Source organism: Bos indicus, chromosome 3 (genome assembly GCF_029378745.1).
Source record: "Bos indicus isolate NIAB-ARS_2022 breed Sahiwal x Tharparkar chromosome 3, NIAB-ARS_B.indTharparkar_mat_pri_1.0, whole genome shotgun sequence".
Lineage (NCBI taxonomy): Eukaryota > Metazoa > Chordata > Mammalia > Artiodactyla > Bovidae > Bos > Bos indicus.
In genome coordinates, this window is record NC_091762.1 from 17,101,536 (window position 1) to 17,125,762 (window position 24,227).

Sequence of the window (24,227 nt, forward strand, 5' to 3'; positions counted from 1 at the left end):
CAAATATCCTGGAATGTGAAGTAAAGTGAGTCTTAAGAAGAATTATTACTAACAAAGCTAGTGGAAGTGATGAAATTCTAGCTGAGCTGTTTCAAATCCTAAAAGATGATGCTGTGATACTGCTGCACTCAATCTGTCAGGAAATTTAGAAAACTCAGCAGTGGCCTCAGAACTGGAAAAGATCAGTTTTCATTCCAGCCCAGAGAAAGGCAATGCCAAAAAATGGTCAAATTACTGTATAATTTCACCCATTTCACATGATAGCAAGGTTATGCTGAAAATCCTTCAAGCTAGGCTTCAGTAGTACATAAACTGAGAACTTTCAGATGTACAAGCTGGGTTTAGATAAGGTAGAGGAAAGTGAAAGTAAAGTCGCTCAGTCCTGTCCGACTCTTTGCGACCCCATGGACTGTAGCCTACCAGGCTCCTCCATCCATGGGATTCTCCAGGCAAGAGTACTGGAGTGGGTTGCCATTTCCTTCTCCAGGGGATCTTCCCAACCCAGGGATCGAACCTGGGTCTCCCGCATTCCAGGCAGACGCTTTAACCTCTGAGCCACCAGGGAAGCCCAAGGTAGAGGAACCAAACATCAAATGGCCAGCATTCATTGGATCATAATGAAAGCAAGGGAATTCCATAAAAACATCTGCTTCATTGACTATGCTGAAGTCTATGACTGTGTGGATCACAACAAACTGTGGGAAATTCTTAAAGAGATGGGAATACCAGATCACCTTACCTGTCTCCTGAGAAACCTGTATGCCGGTAAAGAAGCAACAGTTAGAATCAGACATGGAACAACTGACAGGTTCAAAACTGGCAAAGGAGTACGTCAAGGCTGTTTATTGTCACTTGGCTAATTAACTTCTATGCAGAATACATTATGGGCTTCCCTGGTAGCTCAGCTCGTAAAGAATCCACCTGCAATGCAGGAAACCCCAATTCAATTCCTGGTCTGGAAGATACCCTGGAGAAGAGATAGGCTACCCACTCCAGTATTCTTGGGCTTCCCCGGTAGCTCAGAGGGTAAAGAATATGCCTGCAATGTGGGAAACCTAGGTTCGATCTCGGGGCTGGAAGATCCTCTGAAGGAAGGCATGGCAAACTACTCCAGTATTGTTGCCTGGAGAATCCCCATGGACAGAGGAACCTGGCAGGCTACAGTCCATGGTGTCACAAAGAGTCAGACATGACTGAGCGCCTAAGCATAGCACAGAGTACATTATGCAAAATGCCAAGCGGGATGAATCACAGGCTGGAATCAAGATTACCAAGAAAAGTACCAACAACCTCAGAAATGCAGGTGATACCACTCTAATGGCAGAAAGTGAAGAGGAACTAAAGAACCTCTTGATGAGGGTGCAATAGGAGAGTGAAAAGCTGGCTTCAAACTCAATATTTTATACATAGTAGTGTATATATGTCAATCCCAATTTCCCAATATAATTGGGAAGTATATATTGGGAAAAAATATATATTATTTCACCTCCCCTCCTTACCACTTCGATGTCCATAAGTTTTCTCTACATCTGTCTCTCTATTTCTGCTTTGTGAATAGTTCATCTGTGCCATTTTTCTAGATTCTGTATATAAGTGATATTATTATATGATATTTGTTTTTCTGTTTCTGACTTACTTCACTCTGTATAACAGGCTCTAGGTCTATCCACGTCTCTGCAAATGGCACTGTTTCATTCCTTTAAATGGGTGAATAATATTCTATTATATACACCAAATCTTCTTTACCCACTCCTCTGTTGATGGACATTTAGGTTGCTTCCAGTCCTAGCTGTTGTAAATTGTGCTGCAATGAACATTGTGGTGCATGTGTCCTTTTGAATTACTTTCTCCAGGTATATGCCCAGGAGTGGGATTGCTGAGTCATATGATAATTCTATTTTTAGTTTTTTGAGGCACCTCCATGCTGTTCTCCATAGTGGCTGTACCAATTTACATTCCCACCAACAGTACAGAAGGGTTCCCTTTTCTCCACGTCCTCTCCAGGATTTGTTGTTTGTAGATTTTTTTACAGCAGCCATTCTCACCAGTGTAAGGTAATACCTCTTTGTAGTTTTGATTTGCATCTCACTATTAGTAATGTTGCTGAGCACCGAAGAATTGATGCTTTTGAACTGTGGTGTTGGAGAAGACTCTTGAGTGTCCCTTGGACTGCAAGGAGATCCAACAAGTCCATTCTAAAGGAGATCAGTCCTGGTGAAACTCCAATACTTTGGCCATCTGATGCGAAGAGCTGACTCATTGGATAAGACCCTGATGTTGGGAAAGATTGAAGGCAGGTAGGTATTGGGGGCAGGAGGAGAAGGGGACGACAGAGGATGAGATGGCTGGATGGCATCACTGACTCGATGGACGTGAGTCTGAGTGAACTCCGGGAATTGGTGATGGACAGGGAGGCCTGGCGTGCTGCGGTTCATGGGGTCGCAAAGAGTTGGACACGACTGAGCAACTGAACTGAACTGAATTAGTAATGCTGAGCATATTTTCATGTGTTTGTTGGCTATCTTTATGTCTTCTTTGGAGAAAAGTCTATTTAGATCTTCCACCCATTTTTTTCATTGGGTTGTTTGTTTTTTTGATATTGATATACATGAGCTGTTTGTATATTTTGGAGATTAATCCCTCATCAGTTGCTTCATTTGTAAATATTTTCCCCCATCCTGAGGGTTGCTTTCATTTGTTTATGGCTTCCCTTGCTGTGCAAAAGCTTTTAAGGCCATTTTAACAATATTAATTCTTCCAATCCAAGAGCATGCAATATAATTCCATTTCTTTGAGTCACCTTCAATTTTCTTTATTAATGTTTTATAGTTCTCAGCATTTAAGTCTTTCACTTCCTTGGTGAGGTTTAGTCTTAAGTATTTTATTCTGGGTGTTTCAATTTTTAAAGGTTTTTTTTTAAAATATTTGTTTTCTGACATTTCATTATTGGTGTTAAGAAATGCAACCAATTAGACAGAACCAATCAGCTTTTACTCTATCCCATGCCACCCCAGCCCTATCCCCCAGAGTGAATGATTCAGAAGTCTGTGTTCCTTAGAGCTGAGAGATAACAGAAAGTATACATTGGTCTCTGCCCCCTGTTTCTGGCACAGAGCTCCTCAAACTCTTGCATTAGAAACATCTTTTGTTCTAATTCTTGGTCTTTGACCCTGACTCAGGGTGCCGGGGTCCTGCCCCGGTGGATCCAGGGAATTCAAAGCGGGGACAGCGTCGGTGAGGATCAGGAAACAATTGCTTAATTAAACATTAATTAAGGATATAAAAAGTGGTGAAATAAGGATAGCTCAGCAAAGAAATTCAGTGGAGAAAAGAGGCTGAATAACTTGGTTTACATGGAAAGCTAATAAAATTCCAAGGCAAGGAATTTACGTCACCTATGTAGGCCGCAGGCGTCCTCCCGTTCTCCTGAAGGAGAGGAGACACTAAGGCCTCCCCGGTCAGATCTTAGAAGCCCAGGTATAATTAGTAGGCTTGACGAGCCTCCACGCTCCAGATGGGAATTCAGCCAGAAGGTGAGAGAAAGAACGACATGGGGAGACCAAGTTCCGGTGAACAAGGCCCGCACTTTATTTCCCAAAGTAGTTTTTATACCTTAAGTTGTGCATAGAGGATAATGGGGGAAGGGGTAGAGTCATGCAAGGACAGCAGTCCTTGATCCTAATCGAAGCCAGGCTTTCTTCCTGCAAACTTACCATATGCAAAAGTTTAAGTGAATTACATCATCTTCTGGCCAAGAGGCCTGTTAACACTTTATGATCCTTTCTTCAGAAAACTTATTTTTCTCTAAAGGTGATCATTCTAAAGTCAGGTGCCACCCTCCAAAAGCATTAGATAAAGTTGCATTCCTACAGGGCAAAGGTGTGGTGGGCTATAACAAGAAAAGAATTAACTCAAGGGTCCAAGGTTACAAACATTAAAGCTACTACTTACATTCCTATACATCAATTATATTAATCAATACACTCCCAGGGACACAGTAGGTAAGGGATATGGAAACATAGCAGCAAACATTGGCCCAACAAGTGAAAAACCCTTCACCAATACAATTTGTAATCAATCTTTTAACTGCTCAAAGGAATCTGTATTTAGACAGTTTAGAACATCTCATGCCTCTCACAGTTGGGAGGCTCTGAACAATCACATGTGGCCGGAAGAACCTATTCAGGCAGGCTTGAGGACTTCCAAAGGAGTTTGTAGGTTGAAACACTCTTGTCATGCCCAGGAACTTTATTAACTGGAGCTGTAAGTTAACTCTTTTTCAGAGAAAGGTAGTGGGGGACAGCCCCCTGTAAAGTCAGAGGTGTAGGTTTGAGCACAAAGCAGTGAAGTGGGCAGACTCTGGTTTTGGGGGTAGATGCTCGAGAATTTCCAGGGGGACTCCTGAGGCTCGATCCCGCCTTTGCGTATGCCAAGCCTCCTTCCTCATGACCTTTGCCACGGGCGGAGTTCCTCACACTGGCTCCCGGAAACAGGGCATTGAAACCCTTGTACTCTCCTGGGTGATGGGAGTGTCACTTTAAAGAAGTGACTCTGGGTGGGCTGCTCATTGAGGGTTGGTCACCGAAATGACCAAGCTATGATTAGAAGCTTGAAATTTTCAGTTCTTCCCTCATTCTCTTAAGAAGAGAGAAGTACTGAAAATGGAGTTAATGATCCATCATCCCAAATGATGAAGACTCCATAAAATCCCAAAAATAAAGGATTTGGAGGTATAGGTGAGGGGCACAGCCAAAGAGGGCATGGAAGCTTCATTCTTCTGCTTCTATCCCCAAAACATGATTTTATGCAAAGCTTGGTGGTAAGCATTGGGAAAAGATTCAGTTCAGTTTAGTCACTCAGTCGTGTCCGACTCTTTGCAACCCCATGAACCGCAGCAGGCCAGGCTTCCCTGTCTATCACCAACTCCCAGAGTCCACCCAAACCCAGGTCCATTGAGTCAGTGATGTCATCCAACCATCCCATCCTCTGTCATCCCCTACTCCTCCTGCCTTCAATCTTTCCCAGCATCAGGGTCTTTTCCAATGAGTCTTTTTCCAAAGAGTCAGCTCTTCCCATCAGGTGGCCAAAGTATTGGAGTTTCAGCCTCAACATCAGTCCTTCCAATGAACACCCAGGACTGATCTCCTTTAGGATGGACTGGTTGGATCTCCTTGCAGTCCAAGGGACGCTCAAGAGTCTTCTCCAACACCACAGTTCAAAAGCATCAATTCTTCTGTGCTCAGCTTTCTTTATAGTCCAACTCTCACATCCATATATGACTACTGGAAAAACCATAGCCTTGACTAGACGGACCTTTGTTGGCAAAGTAATAATGTCTCTGCTTTTTAATATGCTGTCTAGGTTGGTCATAACTTTTCTTCCAAGGAGTAAGTGTCTTTTAATTTCATGGCTGCAGTCACCATCTGCAGTGATTTTGGAGTCCAGAAAAATAAAGCCTGACACTGTTTCCACTGTTTCCCCATCTATTTCCCATGAAGTGATGGGACCAGATGCCATGATCTTAGCTTTCTGAATGTTGAGCTTTAAGCCAACTTTTTCACTCTCCTCTTTCACTTTCATCAAGAGGCTCTTTAGTTCTTTTTCACTTTCTGCCATAAGGGTGGTATCATCTGCATATCTGAGGTTATTGATATTTCTCTCAGCAATCTTGATTCCTGCTTGTGCTTCATCCAGCCCAGCATTTCTCATGATGTACTCTGCATAGAAGTTAAATAAGTAGGGTGACAATATACAGCCTTGATGTATTCCTTTTCCTATTTGGAACCAGTCTGTTGTTCCATGTCCAGTTCTAACTGTTGCCTCCTGACCTGCATACAGGTTTCTCAAGAGTCAGGTCGGGTGGTCTGGTATTCCCATCTCTTTCAGAATTTTCCACAGTTTATTGTGATCCACACAGTCAAAGGCTTTGGCATAGTCAGTAAAGCAGAAATAGATGTTTTTCTGGAACTCTCTTGTTTTTTCCATGTTCCAGCAGATGTTGCCAATTTGATCTCTGGTTCCTCTGTGTTTTCTAAAACCAGGTTGAACATCTGGAAGTTCATGGTTCACGTATTGTTGAAGCCTGGCTTGGAGAATTTTGAGCATTACTTTACTAGCGTGTGAGATGAGTGCAATTGTGCGGTAGTTTGAGCACTGTTTGGCATTGCCTTTCTTTGGGATTGGAATGAAAACGGACCTTTTCCAGTCCTGTGGCCACTGCTGAGTTTTCCAAATTTGCTGGCATATTGAGTGCAGCACTTTCACAGCATCCTCCTTTAGGATTTTAAATAGCTCAACTGGAATTCCATCACATCCACTAGCTTTGTTCGTAGTGATGCTTCCTAAAGGCCCACTTGATTTCACATTCCAGGATGTCTGGCTTTAAGTGAGTGATCACACCATCGTGCTTATCTGGGTGGTGAAGATCTTTTTTGCACAGTTCTTCTGTGTATTCTTGCCACCTTTTCTTAATATCTTCTGCTTCTGTTAACTCCATGAAGAGATTAGAGTATAAATAAATAAGAAGAATATAAATTAGAGTATAGATAAATTCAGAAGCTTTCACTACCAGAAGACACAGCTGCAAAAATTAAAATTTGCTGATTGGTGCTCACATGGAAACCAGCAAAGACATCCCAGCAACCCTGGAGAAACCTCATGTGACAACTGTGTGTGACAAGTCCTCAGTAGCACCACCAAGCAGAAGCTAAAGAAAGAGAAAATCAAATATCTCCGCTCAGGGCAGGAATCTCCCACTGGGTCTATGATTGGCACCACCAGAATAGGAACAGTGCTGTCTGTAGATGAGAATCTCAGGGAGCCTTCTGGGAATGGACCCCACCACTTCCTCCCACTCTCCAGCTTCAGCCTAGATGCGCCAGCCTTACCTTTAAGAGACTGGGAAGCAGATCAGGAATATCTTTGCAAATTTGAGTGGATTCTCCACCATGTCCCATATTTGAGCAGAAGTAACCCTAGGGTCACCCCTCAACACTGTCTGCATAGATGACCTAAGAGAAAGCAAATTCCTTTGGTTCTCAGGGTCACAGAATTAATAACAATAAATCCTCCCTACACACCCGTTCCAGTCAAGATCTGGAAAGCTTTTCAGGAGGCGAGCACAGGCTCTGGGCTGCATTAGAGTTTCCAGGGTGGCAACTGAGAAGCAGTGTTGTGTCCTGATACCCTCCAGCGAGTGCCCCACCCACACTCCCTCCTTTCTTGCCCCTCCCCTAACTCCTTCTGGAAGCCCAGGTCAATGCTCAGCACAGCCCTAATGATCATAGACAGAGCGAGTGCCTATCTCTGATCACCATCTCATTGCCACCTCCCCAAGGTGTGTCGGCTGCTGGCAATGCTCCAAGGCTATTCAAAGGATGCCCCCAGCCAAGGTGTCCCTGGTTCCCCCACCTGACAAGTGATTTCTCCCACCTCAGAATTCCAACAGTCTTCCCCTGAACCTTTCTGATGATACCTCACTTGCTGGTTCAACCAGTGTCCGTGGAGTTCTCACCTAGCTCTGGGCATTGGGGCCAGTGAGAGTGAGACATGGACCAGACCTCAGTGAGTGCGGCCAGGGGACAGTGAGAAACCAACCCACATGCACAAGGACGTGGGGACCATGACTCTGCCCGGAGGCTTCCCGTGGGAAGTATCACTGAGCTGCAGGAGGTCTGGGGTCTCTGAGGTCTGGGGCCAGGGCCTCCCACCCTCTCCCTGCTCCCACCACCATCGCACTGTATATCCCCAACACAGGGTAGACTGGGTTACTCGTGTGCCCCCAGGAGATGGAGCAACACTCAAGTACCATCCACACCCGCAATATCTTTCTCTCTCTGCTCCCCCTACACACACATCCAGAACAGAGTCTACAATCAAAATATAAGCAATACATAAGTATAAATAAACAGATAGACAAACAAGAAAAATAACAAGTGGTTTTTTGTTTTCTTCTGCCACCAAAGTGGGATCTTTTAGGAAGCCTGGACTGTGCTGCCTCTGTGGAGAAACCCTCAAGAGATGCCAGACATTGACCACCCGTTTGGGGTCTCCATTCCCTGCTATGACCTGTCTTAGTTGGTGGAAAGCTACTTGGGTGAATGAGATTGGTCCAAAAATTAGGTCCCATCCTAGCGTGACATCAGACCAGCTCAGCAGAGGCCCAGGGAGCCTGAGGACTACCCACCAGATGAACCAGGGCACTCTTGTGTCATATGAGGAAATTCAGGAAGAGGGAGCAGGAAATTGATCAGTATCAGTGATTCATCAGCCCCTTTCCTCACCAAGCCTAGAGGGGCTCTGCTGACTACCCCATCTTGTTCCCACACCTAGCATTTCAACAGCAGGTTCAACACACCAGAGCCCGGGGCTTGCCTGCCAACTCCGAAGATATTGTTTAGCATGGAGGAAGGTCAAAGGTCATGGAAGACGTGTAGGAATTCAGCATCAGAGACTTTGACAAGAAACTTTGCCCAAGTCGTAGCCCCCAGGATCATTCCACGGCTGTCACCACCACTGGACCCAGACAGTGAGGTCTGAGTGGTCCAGGCGCCCCAGGAGCTGCGAGGGGAATTCAAGAGTGAGGAGGTGAACTCAGGACTCAGGTTCTGGCCCTGAGTGTTCCCTCAGCAGCAAGTGAGCAGGCTGAGCCCACTGCCCTCTCTGTGTTCCTTCGTCCGTCACCGTGGGTCCTGACACCTGTCTCCCTCCCAGGATCCACCGAGGACTAGGTGTGAAGATGGCAGTGAGGTGGTGTGACTGTGAGTACCAGAAGGCAGGGCCTGAGGTGACACAACAAGTCTACTTAAAGCATTAAGACTAAGAATTGGACCAGATTTTCTGGGACCTGATCCTGACTGCTGTCTACTAGCGGTGTAGTCTTAGTTTACTTAAAGCCCTGATGCACGTATTTTCCACTCTTACATGGAGACAACAGATCTAGAGCCTAGTTGGTGAAGGACTAAAGAGAGAGCAAGAGCGGGTAGGTATGCTGAGCCCTGGAGTACCTTGAGTTCTCAGTAAGTGGCCGTGGGGTTATTGTTCTGAGACCGAGTTTGTAGAAGGACTGAATAAATAAAAATGGAGACCATGCAGCCTTCAGAGTCCAAAATTCCATCCACTTTAGGTCCAGAAACCCAGTTTTCTCTACTCTGTTCCCAGTCCTGTTGCAATACATCCCACCGATTGCCCAGCCCCAGATCAAGCAGGGGACAGAGAAGCCTCTAGGGAAAGATCCTGGGAGGTGCAGTGTGTCCTGGGGTTCTGCCGGGAAAGGCTGAACACACCCCCCTGGGTGTGGCCCACCCACCTGAGTGGGGCAATGCTCCAGGAAGCAGAGAGCGAACACATCCGCAGGGCTCCCAGCCCCGGGAAGCTCCCGGCTAAGCCTTATAAAGGGACCAGTCTCTGTCCAGTGAGCATCTCACTCATCCTTCTCCTTGGTGACGTCTCCTCTGATCAGGTAAGTCTGCTCCGGCCTATCTACCTTTTCTAGGAGGAGCCGGGAAGCAGCTCTGGGAGGGGATGCAGGAGCCTGTGGTCCAGTCCCGACTCTGCTGCCAACATGCTGAGGTCCCATCTGTGTGGCAAGATGACCAATACTCCCTGCTCCTCCACTGGCTCCTCGGTGATGCTCTTGTGGACACGTGCCCAGTGGGAGCTGAGGACCCTCCCCCTCTTCTTGCTTTCTTCCTTCTCTGGACTCACCTGATTATCAGGTCAAAAAACCCACCGACCTCACCCTTGAGGAGAGTGGGAGTCCCAGCCAAAGCCTTAACCCCAGGCTTGGGACCCCCACTCACCATTACTCTGGTGAGACGTCCTGCCCTGACCTGGGTAAGAGACTGATCAACCAGAACTCCCCACCTCCTCCCAGCAGGAAAATGCTCAGGGACCATCTGCACGCAGGGCTCGGCTCTGGTCTTGGCCACGTTGACAGAAGCCTTGGGTGGGTCCTCTTACTGACAGAACAGTGGGCTCTTTCTCCTACATCAGAAGGCAGGGGGGTTTGTCTTAGATGTTGACATGCGTGATGCAGGGTCATGTCCTGGCTGCTTAGGAAAGTGGCATGGGGGGGCTGCTCTGTCCAGGTTCTCTGACTGGGGTCCAGGGCAGCCTAGACCTCTGACTGCTGGGGGAAGAACCTGCTTAGGAAAGTCAGATGTTCTCTTTATTTTAATGAGGTCAAGCCTTGGAGATGCACATAGTGCCCAGTAACAGAAAATCGGAAGGACCCCGATCTCCAACCTTCCACCCAACAGCCTGGAGCTGGGGCAGCTATTTCTGTTCACTCCCAACCCCAGGCTGATTCTGATCCCCAGTCCCTCTTTCTCTCTCAGGGGTGGTCCAGGAAGGCCCCCACCAGGGCTCAGGACAGGACTGCATTTCTGTGCACTTATTGTAGAGCCTACTTTATGGTCCAGGTGGATTTCTAGGGGATCTTCCTGAAGCAGCCCAGGAGGCTCAGACCAGATCAGAGGTGACACTGTCCTTCCCCCGTGACTCTGACCCTGATGCTGAACCTAGAGAAGATGGATTTGCTGCTGTTTGGGGTGTGGGGTCATCCAAAGGCTCTGGTTGCCAGGTCCCACCTCAGGCTCAGTCTTCTCACTGGGGCTGACCCCCCGTCTCTGCTTCCACACGCTGTGGTCCTCCCCAGAGTGGAGTCTGCCAATCTCCTTCACCTACTCACACCCTGAGCTGTGGGGACCCAGCCCCAAGCTTGGTCACGCCCTCCTGCTGCTCAGCTACTCCTTCCACCACGTAGAGAAGCAGTTTCTTGTGCTCCAAATGAGCCACGCTTTTGCTGGCTGCTCAGTCCCCATCCAGGTGTCCTAACTTGGGGACCCTCCCCTGGGGGAAGGACACAAAAGGTCACTGACTCCTCTCTGGCAGCTCTTTTGAAGCCAAGATGAGCGGCTTTCAGCTTGAGCAGGCCATTACAGACTTGATCAACCTGTTTCACAAATACTCGGGATCCGATGACACCATCGAGAAGGAGGACCTGCTGCGGCTGATGAAGGAGAACTTCCCCAACTTCCTCGGTGCCTGTGTGAGTGGGGTTCAGGTCCCCCATGGTGACTGGGTCCTGGCATGACTGAGGACCCTTTCCTGGGTGACTTTGGACAAGTCCCTCTATTCTCTGATCCTCACTTTCTCATCTGCAAAAGGGCATCATGGAACTTCCTATCCTGACCTATAACAGGGTGTAAAGAGATGATGTATGTGGCAAAGTAGAACAATGTGTGCATATAAGTACTTGATGATAAGTTATCAAAAAGCGCTACAGCTGGAGGGCAGTGACGGGTCCCGTCTCGCCTGTCCCAGCTTCTGTATGAGACTCAAACTCTTCTGCTCAGATCTTGAGAGGCTCTAGAGGCTCCCCTCAGGGTTCTTGAGATCAGAGGGAAGGTGACAGAAATTCCATCACTGACAGAACTTAAGACCATTTTATACAACAAAGAACTCATCCACTGACCTGATTTAACTGGACAATTCGATGTACTGAACTGACTACAAAAAGAAGAGGTTACTGGGGAAAGCAAGAAGAGGGAACTCAGAGCAAGTAAGACCTCATAGGTCAAAAGAAGAAGGGGTTGGCATGAGGCAGACAAGGGTAGGGCTTATTTTGAGTCCCTGAGCAGAACTTAGGTAGGTGGTCACCTGCAGGGAGTTGGGGGAAGTGGGGGGTGGTCTGGGGCTGGAGACTCCCCCCACCAGCACACTGATCAGGACAGCTCTGGGCACAGCCTGCTCACCATGTCAGGCTTTCATCCAAGTTCACATTTGGGGAAGGACTCTCCACTGAACTGCTGGGCAACGTCAGTGTCCCCACCTCATCCCACACCTCCCCTCCTCAATGCCATACCAGACACCTCTGTGCTGCGTTGGGTCCTCATTTCTCTGTCTCTACTTCTTCCTCTTCTCCCAACTCATCGCTTTTGTGGAGCTGAATTTGCCTGTTTTGATGTCTTTTGCCCACAGGAGAAAAGGGGCAGACAATACTTGTCCGATATCTTTGAGAAAAAGGACAAGAATAAGGACAAGAAGATTGACTTTTCTGAGTTCCTGTCCTTGCTGGCGGACATAGCCACAGACTACCACAACCACAGCCACGGAGCACAGCTCTGTTCTGGGGGAAATCAGTGAGCCCAGAGGCCTCCGGACAACCCAGGAAACAATAAAGTGTTGTCCTCCCAGATTCTGGCTTATTTCCTTTCTTTATGGGGGCGCCTATGTTGTCAAAACTGCTACTCCTTGTGAACATTTTCTGGAATTTCCACCAGGTGGATGGACCAAGAAGGTGCTAGCAGTGCGCCCTCTCATGGCCTCCAGCATCAGCGAGCATTTTTCTCAGCAGGGCCTCTTGTCCACCTCTGTCCCTGCTCCCTAACAAATGTAGCCAACATTCGGGGTCCCAGAGATGGAGGCCAGGACAAAGCATTCCAGCAGGCCCCAGACATGCTTTTCCTTGTGAAGGCAGGGCTCAGCATCTGGTGACCAAGAAACTGCAGTAAGCAGAAGCCAGTGTCTCCACACTGGGCCTCATGCCCCAATATTTTCCCGAGGGGCTGTGGAGACTGGCACCGATTTAAAAGGGTTTTCTTGCTGGGCGGGTGCGCAGGGGAGTTTGAGGACACAGGGCCATTTGTCGCTGTGAACAGGAGGCTCAGCAGTACCAAACGGTTGAATCTCCTGTCCTGTGGCCTGGGGTCCCTGGGCTGTGTCCTGGTCCCCGTGCAAGCCTTGGTGTGTTTTCGCCTATGTGAGTGTCCCTGTGGAAGTGAGAGTCACCCTGTTTGCTGAGCTGATTCTCAGCAGCTGTTTGCTACAAGCCAGGAGCTGTGTGTTTGGGGATAGCACATGGTGATGGATGCTCCAGGCAGAGGAGGTCTAGCTAGTCCAGGGGTCCAGACATCCCATGGGAGTCAAGTGAGGAGACAGGACTGCAGAAGGAGCCCAGTGGAGAAGCCTCTCAGGGAGGAGAAGGGGAGCTGTGCCGAGCGTGTACATGCCCGTCTCCTCTATCTGCCATGGGTAGGGGCATGTCATTACCCACTGGCCCTTTGAAACCAGGCAAGGTTCTAGGGGCTGAGGATTTAGAAGCAAGTACAACACCGGGGCTTCCCAAACAGATCACTGGCACTCCTCAGAGTATCTCCAGGGCGCCACGAGGCAGAGTCAGTGCTTACCCCCTCCCCAGTGCCACTTACAGATCATGTCCCCTGCAGATTCAGCCAGTGTGCCCTCCTTGAGGGCACCTCTTCTGGCCCTATCACTCCCCACCCCGCAACCTCCGCCCACTCAGCCTCCCACTAACCTCTTATTCAGGCAAACCTTCTTCCTGGATGAATCAGGCAACCGTCTCCACATCCTTCTGCTCTCCCGCCAGCAGGTGACATGTAGGACAAGTTATTGTCCGCGCGGGTGACTGCTCAGCTTCCTTGACACCATTCCTTGAGCATTTCAATTTCCAGAACATCACCTCCTCTCTGCTTGAGGAACATCCTTTGCAGACTATTTTGCCAACATTTATAACCAATGAAAAATAAGAAAATAGGCTGATTCATGTCAATACATGGCAAAAACCACTACAATATTTGAAAGTAACTAGCCTCCAATTAAAATAAATAATTTAAAAAAATAAGAAAATAACAGTAATAAAAGTGATTAAAAAAATAACACTAGTAATCAGAACAAGGCAGGCAACAGTTTATTGACTCCTGAGAGGTCTTCATTGAGACCTCTGGGCTGAGCTGGGCCTGGCTAATCTCTGACCCTCAATACAGGGCTTCTAGCCATGGGACTGGCTGTGTAAATCTATGGCAACTGCAGCCTCACTCTAGAGAAACTCGGGAAAGCTGATCTTCTCATCTTGGTCTTGTCTTGTTTCTTAAAGAACTCTTCTAAGAAACCTGGCTCTAACAAACTCACAGACTTAGAGAACCAAGTTATGATTGCCAGTTGGGAGGGATGGAACGAAGGGATAGTTAGAGAGCTTGAGATGAACAGATACACACTTGCATATTTAGAATGGATAACGAACAAGGACCACCTACTACATAGCAGAGGGAACACTGCCCAATGTTAAGGGGCAGCCTGGATAGGAGAGAAGTTTGGCAGAGAATGGATACATATACACGTGTGGCTAAGTCCCTTCCATCCACCTGAAACTAGACAACATTGCTATTAGGCTACGCACGCATGCTGAGTCGCTTTAGTCACGTTCGACTCTGCGAGGCTATGGACTGTAGCCCACTAGGCTCCTCTGTCCTTGGGATTCTGCAGCAAGAGTACTGGAGTGGGTTGCCATACCCTCCTCCAGGGGATCTTCCCAACCCAAGGATCCACCCATGTCTCTTATGGCTCCTGCATTGACAGGTGGGTTTTTTACCACTAGTGCCACCTGGGAAACCCTGTTAATAGGATATATCCCAATACAAAATAAAAAGTTTAATTAAAAAAAAAAAAGGCAAGAAATCTGGCTCTTTCTTTACTGTGGGGAGAAGATATCAAACAAAGGAAAACTTGATTACAGCCCTGGCCTGGAGCGAGGCGGGAGGACGGCAGAGGCAAAGGGAGAATAAGCAGGGTGAGTGTGGGCTGCAGGGATGGGATGGGAGCCCTGGCCCTTGGCTTTCCAGGGGCGGCTCTTCGGCTGTAATGACAGCACACACTGGACACCAGGAAGTTCTAGGGAGGGCCTGCCTGTGCTCTGGGATGCTCAACAGTCATTCTCCCTAGTCTGACACCCCTGGGATCGCAGTCTTCAAACTACCCTCGCTCACCACTATTCCCCTGTGTGTGTGTGTACGTTCTCGGACACTCAGTCGCGTCCAGCTCTTTTGCAACCCTATGGACTGTGGTCCCACCAGGCTCCTCTGTCCGTGGAGTTTTCCAGGCAAGAATACTGGCGTGGGTTGCCATTTCCTCCTCCAGGGGTTCTTCCCCACCCAGAGAATGAGCCCACAGCTCTTGCATCTCCTGCCCTGGCAGGTTCTTTACCACTTGCCACGTGGGGAGCCAGGTTCTATGGCCCAACTGGAGGAGCCCCTCTGGGCTCTGCTGGAGGTGAGGCTAATTTTCACCAAGGTCATGGGATGCAAGTGGAGACCAGAGGGTAATGGGGCATTTGCTCTTGGGATTTGTAGGCTAGTCCATCCTAACTCCAGATCAAGACAGGCTGAGGCCAGAATAATGGTGAATAGCGGTCCCACGACTGGGACAAAGGGGGATGTTGCAAACATGGAGGTATGGGCTGTGAGCCCTCCAGTTCCTCTCTGAGCACCTTGAGAACACCTGAGCCCAAAAAGCTAGGGGATACCACAAACTGCAGAGTAAGCAGAAAAAAGGCAGCAGAGGGTAGAGAAGGCTCTGGAAATCCTAGATTTGGGTCTATCCTCAGGTACCTGGGCTTCCTTGGTAGTTCAGATGATAAAGAATCTGCCTGCAATGCAGGAGACCCCGGTTCGATTACTAGGTCAGGAAGATCCCTTGGAGCAGGGATAGGCTACCCACTCCAGTATTCATGGGCTTCCCTGGTGGCTCAGATGGTAAAGAATCTGCCTACAATGCTGAAGACCTGGGTTGAGAAGATCCCCTGGAGGAGGGAATGGCAACCCACTCCAGTATTTTTGCCAGGAGAATCCCCATGGACAGAGGAGCCTGGGGGGCTACAGTCCATGGGGTCACAAAGAGTCAGACACGACTGAGTGACTCAGCACTAAGCACTTGATTACCTACAAAGACATTTTCCCTAGAAGTTTGTGAATCTCTCTGGATGTCACAGAGCCACCAAAAGGACGTAGGAGGTTATCTATCTAGTCCAGCCCCTCAGTGCCCAGAAGAGCACATTGAGGCCTACAGGGAGAAGAGGAATGACTCTTTCTGACTCCCCCAAGACTCTTGGCCCAGAGGGAGTGCCCTGGGCTGAGCAGGGAGCAAAGCTGGGGCCTCGTGCCTTCAACCTGTAAGAAGCAAAGCGGCATGGAGGAGTGAGAGCTCTGCTCTGAGGTGAAGGGTGATCCCTTCACAGTCCTCAGATTTGCACTTGTTCCATCAGTTGCCCAGGTGACACTGCTCTGGGTGGGGACTCACACTGGGGACTCACACTCAGGACTCAGCCCGACCCAGACCCCGCTCAGAGCCCTGTGGGGCTGGCCTGGCAGCTGGTGACAGAGGGAAGATGAGAGGGATGCTGTGCCTCAGGAACTAGAACATTTGGGGCTTTGCAGGTGGAACCAGAGTGTCTGATTATGTATCCAGTGTGTCACTAGACCAACTTTCATTAACTGTCAATCACGTAAGAGCTGCTGCCCTCAGTGACAGTTTACTCCATGCCGGACGGCGTGCTAAGAGCTTTAAATGCATCGCCTCACTTAATCCTCAGAAAAACCCTGTGTCACGGGTCTCAGTATCCCAGTTTACAGATGTGAGGCTGAGGGCTCAGTAAACCTCCCAGGAGTGCTTCCTGGTAAATGCCAAAGCCAGGGTGAAACCCAAGACTTGCAGACTCTGAAGGCCAGCTCCTAGGACAGCAGAAATCCTGAGTCTCTGTCCGTCTCTGGGCTGAGCGAGGAGGGTCTCTGCCCTGGCTCTGCTCCACCGGAGCCCACCATCCAGGGCAGGTGTGTGCACAGACAGGTGGCCGGGAGAGCGACAGCAAAACCACCAGGGCCCTGACTCATCAAGGCCCTGGGAACCGACTCCACGGCCCAGGCAGTGGGGAGGGGCTTCTGTGATCCGGAGCCCTGGTTCTCCTGCTCCTGCTGATCACTGGCCACTCCCAAAGGGTCTGCTACAAAGGATGCACTTGTGCCTTCTGAGGAAAACCACTTTTACTGGAAACGTTTTGCCTAGCCAATGGCCCAGAAAGGCAACGAGGGTATTTATCCCATTTTACAGCTGAAGGGACCGTGGTCCAGGAGGCAGGTTGGCTTGGCCGAAGTCACAGAGCTGGGAAGGGGCAGACTTGGGGTCAGACCCAGTGGTCCTGACTTCTGCTGAGCATCCCTGCTGCTCGGGCTCAGAGCCCTGGGGGTCTGAATCCTGCATGGAGGATGTTGTTACCTCCAGTCACCAAAGGGACCTGTGGGGGCTAGAACAGCAGCCTGCTGACTCACTGGGTTCACTCTGCTTGCTCTGCACTACGAATCACTGTCCGTGGAGTGAGGGGAGCCTGGGATATTCAGTGAGCACCCACCCCGGCACCCTCATGCTCCTCGGGGCTGCTTCTCACACCTCTCTGCAGAAGGGCCCATCCCTGAAGCCCACCCTGTTCCCCTGAAGCTGCTCCTCCCAGCTGTCAGGGTCTACCAGGAGCACCAGCACGCATGCCTGCTCAGTCACTAAGTCATGTCCTACTTTGCAACCCCATGGACTATAATCCACCAGGTTCTTCTGTCCATGGGATTCTGGAATCCCATTTCAAGAATATTGGAGTGGGTTGCCATGCTCTCTTCCAGGGGATCTTCCTGACCCAGGGATCGAACCCGCATCTCCTGAGTCTCCTGCATTGGCAGGCAGGTTCTTTACCACTGAGGCACCAGGGAAGCCCCGAAGAGCACCAGAGGCCTCCCTAAGGCAGGCGTTTTGGTTCTGCTTTTCCCCCAGCTGTCCCGCAACATGCACACACACACACACACACACACACACACACACAGCATGGACCCATATATATGCGTCCACTGACTAAATCTGCACTTTACCTCTACATGGCCTGCCCGCCAGCCTCCTCCAGGCAGGCCCTCCTGTACCAGGTTTTCAAATGATTTTACCACCAGACACCTTCTGCAAACCAAATTGCTTCCAGTACCCAGAGATAGAAAATGGTAGAACAGACTTGTGGACACAGCAGGGGAAGGAGAGGGTGGACAAATTGAGAGAGTAGCATTGAAACCCATACATTACCATACATAAGATAGATCAGTCAGTCAGTTCTCTCACTCAGGCGTGTCCGACTCTTTGCAACCTGCAGCTGGCGGATTGCAGCATGCCAGGCTTCCCTGTCCTTCACCAACTCCTGGAGTTTATTCAAACTCATGTCCATCAAGTCAGTGATGCCATCCAACCATCTCATCTTCTGTTGTCCCCTTCTCCTATCTTCAATCTTTCCCAGCATCAGGATCTTTTCCAATGAGCCAGTTTTTCCCATCAGGTGGCCAAAATATTGGAGTTTCAGCTTCAGCATCAGTCCTTCCAATGAATATTCAGGACTGATTTCCTTTAGAAGGGACTGGTTATATCTCCCTGCAGTCCAAGGGACTCTCAAGGGACTCTTCTCCAACACCACAGAATTGATGCTTTCAATCTTTTCAATTCTTTTGAACTGATGCTTATAAAGCACAGCCTTCTTCATAGTTCAACTCTCACTTTCATACATGACTACTGGAAAAACCATAGCTTTGACTAGACAGACCTTTGCTGGCAAAGTAATGTCTCTGCTTTTTAACATGCTGTCTAGGTTGGTCATAGCTTTTCTTCCAAGGAGCATCTTTTAATTTCATGGCTGCAGTCACCATCTGCAGTGATTTTGGAGCCCCAAAACATAAAGTCTGTCACCATTTCCATTGTTTCCCCATCTGTTTGCCAGATGCCATGATCTTAGTTTTCTGAATACTGAGTTTTAACCCAGCTCTTTCACCCTCCTCTTTCACTTTCATTAAGTTCCTCTTCACTTTCTGCCATAACGGAGGTGTCATCTGAATATCTGAGATTATTGATATGGCAGTCTGGCAGTCTCGATTCCAGCTTGTGCTTCATCCAGCCTGGCATTTCGCATGATGTACTCTGCACATAAGTTAAATAAGCAGGGTGACAATATACAGCCTTCACGCACTCCTTTCCTGATTTGGAACCAATCTGTTTTCCATGTCCAGTTCTGACTCTTTCTTCTTGACCTGCCCCAGATTTTTCAGGAGGCAGGTAAGGTGGTCTGGTATGTCCATCACTTGAAGAATTTTCCACAATTTGTTGTGATCCACACAGTCAAAGGCTTTCTTGTAGTCAATAAAGCAGAAGTAGATGTTTTTCTGAAATTCTTTTGCTTTTTCAATGAACCAAAGGATGTTAGCAATTTGATCTCTGGTTCCTCTGCCTTTTCTAAATCCAGCGTGAATATCTGGAAGTTCACAGTTCATGTACTGTTGAAGCCTGGTTTGGAGAATTTTGAGCATTACTTTGCTATCTTGTGCTGCTGAGTCGCTTCAGTCGTGTCCGACTCTGTGCGATCCCATAGACAGCAGCCCACCAGGCTCCTCCGTCCGTGGGATTGTCCAGGCAAGAACACTGGAGTGGGTTGCCATTTCCTTCTCCAGTGCATGAAAGTGAAAAGTGAAAGGGAAGTCGCTCAGTCGTGTCCGACTCTTAGTGACCCCATGGACTGCAGCCCACCTGGCTCCTCCGTCCATGGGATTTTCCGGGCACCAGTACTGGAGTGGGGTTCCATTGCCTTCTCCATGCTATCTTGTGAGATGAGTGCAATTGTGGGGTAGTCTGAACATTCTTTGGCATTGCCTTTCTTTGGGATTGGAATGAAAACTGACTTTTTCCAGTCCTGTGGCCGCTGCTGAGTTTTCCAAATTTGCCAGCGTACTGAGTGTAGCACTTTCACAGCATTATTTTTTAGGATTTGAAATAGCTCAATTGGAATTCCATCACCTCCACTAGCTTTGTTAGTAGTGATGCTTCCTAAGGCCCACTTGACTTTGCATTCCAAGATGTCTGGCTCTAGGTGAGTAATCACATCATTGTGATTATCTGGGTCATGAAGATCTTTTCTGTAGAGTTCTTCTGTGTATTCTTGCCACCTCTTCTTAATATCTTCTTCTGTTAGGTCCATACCATTTCTGTCCTTTATCAAGCCCATCTTTGTGTGAAATGTTCCCTTGGTATCTCTTATTTTCTTGAAGAGATCTCTAGTCTTTCCCCTTCTATTGCTTTTTTCTATTTCTTTGCATTTATCATTGAAGAAGGCTTTCTTATCTCTCCTTGCTATTCTTTGGAAGTCTGCATTCAAATGGGTATATCTTTCCTTTTCTCCTTTGCCTTTTCCTTCTCTTCTTTTCTCATCTATTTGTAAGGCCTTCTCAGACAACCGTTTTGCCTTTTTGCATTTCTTTTTCTTGGGGATGGTCTTGATCCCTGTCTCCTTACAATGTCATGAACCTCCATCCATAGTTCTTCAGCCACTCTATCAGATCTAATCCCTTGAATCTATTTCTCACTTCCACTGTATAATCGTAAGGGACTTGATTTTAATACCTGAATGGTCTAGTGGTTTTCCCTACTTTCTTCAATTTAAGCCTGAATTTGGCAATAAGGAGTTCATGATCTGAGCCACAGTCAACTCCCGGTCTTGTTTTTGCTGACTATATAGAGATTCTCCATCTTTGGCTGCAAAGGATTTGATCAATCTGACTGTATCTCAGGCAGGGATTGCCCTGTCTAAGACAGCAGAGTAGAAAGATGTGCACTTATCTTCTCCTGCGAGAACTCCAAAATTACAACTTGCTGATGAACAACCGTTGACAGGAGAATGTTGAATCTCACCAAGAAAAGATGTCCCACATCCAAGGGCAAAGGAGAAGCCCCAGCAAGATGGTAGGAGGTGCAAAATCGCATTTAGAATCAAACCCCATACCCACCAGAGATGCTCAGAGGGCTTGAACAAATCCTTGTGCACACCAGGAGACCCACAGAGACTGGGCCAGACCTGCCTTTGAGTATTTGAGTGCCTCCTGTGGAGGTATGGGTCAGCAGTGGCCTGCTACAGAGGCAGGGGCTCTGGGTACAGCCAAGCTGGGTATGGCATAAGCCCTTTTGTAGGAGGTCGCCATTAACCCCACCATAGAGCTACCAGAACTTACACAGGACTGGGGGAACAGACGCTTGGAGGGCACAAAAAAAACCTTCTGTGCATCAGGACCGAGGAGAAAGGAGCAATGACCCCACAAGAAACTGATCCAGATTTGTAAAATAGATAGCCAGTGGGAATTTGCTCTATGACTCAGGGAGCTCAACTTGGTGCTCTGTGACAACCTAGAGGGGTGGAATGGGTTAGGGGGTGGATAGAGGCTCAAAAGGGAGGAAACATATGTACCTATGACTGATTCATGTTGATGTATGGCAGCAACAAAAACAACATTGTAAGGCAAATATCTTGCAATTAAAAATAAGTTAAAAAAAAAAAAAGAATGAGAGGGAAATCAACACATTCTCAGTTGAAGAAAAAACTAAGAATTCCTCCCCAGCAGAACTACCTAAGAAGAGCAGCTGAAGGAAGTTCTTAAAATAAAAAGAGAATAAAAAAATAATGAATCTTGGAACATCAGGGAGAAATAAAAACACAATAACCAGAAAAAAAGAAAATTATAAAAAAGCAGAGGTGTTCGGGGGAGGGTTGGAAATGGGGCCAGCAGCTGCCTTCAAAGCGCTTCCAATGAATCCTGGTTAATAGCATAAATTCTGGCCCCAGGTTGGCAGGACTTACCTTCTCTGTGCCTCAGTGTCTCACCAGTAAAGGGGGGTGGCAGTATGTGCCTCCTCGATTGTTTTGGAGGGTAAAGGAGTTAACTTAGATAAAGCGCTTTAGAGAGAGATGGACAGGTGGTGTCTGCTGTGCGTGCATGCTCAGCTGTGTCCGACTGTTTGTGACCACACGGGCTGTACCTCACTAGGCTTCTCTGTCCGTGGGATTTCCCAAGCAAGAATACTGGAATAGGTTGGCATTTCCTTCTTCAGGGGACTTTCCTGGCTCAGGGATCAAACCCACATTTCCTGCACTGGCAGGTGGATTCTTTACCACTGCACCATCTGGGAAGCCCAAGTATCTGCTGTACATGTTTGCTATTATTATTCTGTTTGCATTCAAGAAAGTAGACTGAACGATGTGCTGCAAAGGAGCTTCCAGGCCCAGGAAAGCCAGGATTGCCTCCTCTGGGGACAGTTTGCTGTTTGTTAGGGATGACCTGACAAAGGCGAACAAAAGGTGGGCTTCGCTGCCTCAGAATCGGACAATCTCTGATTTCCTTCATCCTCTGGAGCCCCTCATAGAATCAGACTGAATCGAAACAGAAGCTGAGCTCTCATCTTTGTTTTGCCTCTTCCTCCATCCTGTGCAGTTCCCTCATTTCCTGTCATGCTTCCCCTGAGAGTACTCCCCCAATAAACCACTTACACAAGAATCCCCATCTTATCTCTCTTTCTGGGAAATCTGGCCTAAGACGGTGGACTTACTCCAGATATACTGTCCTGGTAAGACAGAAAGGGTGAATGTAAGGCCCATGTCTAACCCCTCTATGCATCAGAAATGTGTGCAAAAAGAACAAGAAAGGAGGATAAATCTCATGGCAGCCTGATGAAAGCCTCAGTGGTGGGGAAGGTTGTCAAAGTGTGGGGAACAGTGGAGAAATGCTCTGAAAAAGGTGCTGGAGATGGGCACCAATGCTAACTCTGACCCTTGGTCTGAAGGGTTTGAAGGGCTTCCAACTGGAAAGAATTAGCAACCCCAGTGGAAAGGACATAGAAAATGGGCACTTTACGGGACAGGGGGCAGCCATTACAACATTTTTATTTCTGTATCTCCATTTCTTAGCACAGTACCTGGCTTGGAAATGAACATAGGGAACTGTCTGCTCCCAGCCAACCCTTGCATCTGGTGCATGGTTAGCACTGTTCCAAAATGACCATCCAAAACATTGACTGGAGCCAGCTAGACTTCTTACCAGTTTCATTTGTATTGAAAGGACTCCTCACACTACAGCAGGGACTGACTCATTTACCTTTGTCCCCACTTGGCCCAGCAGGGTATGTGGCTTTAGAAAACCATACTTGAGAGAAAGGTGACAAGTCTGCTCATTGCCCTCATGAAAGCAGACTAGGAAGCAAGTGCCCACCTGGCCCCTGCGAGGTCTCAAATGCGAGTTCTGGTCTGTCCTTGCACACGGTCACCTAGATGGGTGCCCTAATTGGTTCCAAACGCAAACAGCATGGGTGAATCTCCAGCTCCAGCAGACTGGAAGACCCAACGCAGTCTCAGGGCCCTTTTTGGAGCAATCTGTGTATTCCCTCTTATGCATTCAACACAGCTCTTCCCCAGGTTTGGTTCATGTATTCAGCTGAGAGGGTGCAGGGATCTATGTTCTCAGCACTTGATCTTCTAAGTGGAAAAGCCAAAATGAAAACCCAGGGGTGGGTCCAAGTGTGGATCTCCTGACCTGCCCATGTCAGCCAAGGGACCCTTGTCATGGAGCAAGGGGTTCCCTGCTCCATGTCCATGCCTGGGAGTACTAACAGCACCAGAGGTCCACACTGCGCCCGTAAATATAAGATGACCTATGTGGTAACAGAACCCAGGGCAACTATGGGCAGATTAACAGCTGACTCTGGCAGTCATTAGTGTGAAAGTCTGGGTGCAGCAGACCTAGGTATGGCATAAGCCCTCTCGGAGGGGGTCACCATTAACCTCACCATAGAACCACCAGAACTTACACAGGACTGAGGAAACAGACTCTTGGAGGGCACAAACAGAACTGTTTACACACTAGGCCCCAGGAGAAAGGAGCGGTGACCCCACAAGAGATTGACACAGATTTGCCTGTGAGTGTCCAGGAGTCTCTGGCAGAGGCGTGGGTTGACAGTGGCCTGCTGCAGGGTCAGGGGCACTGAGTGTGGCAGTGTGTGCACGGGACCTTTAGAAGGAGGGTGGGCGGCTGCGACCAGCGCATTTAGCGTGGGCAGCTGTGACCGGTGCATTTAGCACGGCCCAGAGGAGCTACCCCACTCCGAGGTCAGGGGCAGAAGCCAGAAGGACCCCTTGCCTGAGGGGAGGTGGCCAAGAGGAGCTACCCCACGTCCGAGATCAGGGCAGCGGCCAAGAGTGCCAGGCTGTGAGGGTGCAGGAATGGCCGAGAGGAGCTACCCCAAGTCTGAGGCCAGGGGTGGTGGCTGGGAGGAGCAACCCCTTCTCCAAGGAGCGGTGGCTGCGAGGGCGCAGGAGGGCCTAGAGAAGCTATTCCATGTTCAAGGTCAGAAGGGGTGGTGGTGAGGAGATACCCCTCATCCAAGGTAAGGAGTAGGGGCTGCGCTTTGCTAGAGCAGCCGTGAAGAGATACCCCATGTCCAAGGTAAGAGAAACCCAAGTAAGACGGTAGGTGTTGCAAGAGGGCATCAGAGGGCAGACATACTGAAACCATACTCACAGAAAACTAGTCAATCTAATCACACTAGGA

General features: G+C 48.5%; 1 protein-coding gene and 1 non-coding gene across 2 annotated transcripts; one reads left to right on the plus strand and one right to left on the minus strand.

Moving 5' to 3' along the window:
* Positions 1–493: 493 nt before the first annotated feature.
* On the minus strand, positions 494–565 carry TRNAS-GGA (transfer RNA serine (anticodon GGA)). Its single transcript has one exon. It is a non-coding gene; the product is annotated as a tRNA-Ser (tRNA).
* A 10,035-nt stretch (positions 566–10,600) lies between these two features.
* On the plus strand, positions 10,601–12,181 carry LOC109556991 (protein S100-A7-like). Its single transcript, XM_019958349.2, has 2 exons — positions 10,601–11,050; positions 11,983–12,181. Exons 1-2 carry the CDS (start codon positions 10,910–10,912, stop codon positions 12,145–12,147), a joined length of 306 nt encoding a protein of 101 aa, XP_019813908.2. The 5' UTR covers positions 10,601–10,909; the 3' UTR covers positions 12,148–12,181.
* The last annotated feature ends 12,046 nt before the right edge of the window (positions 12,182–24,227 follow it).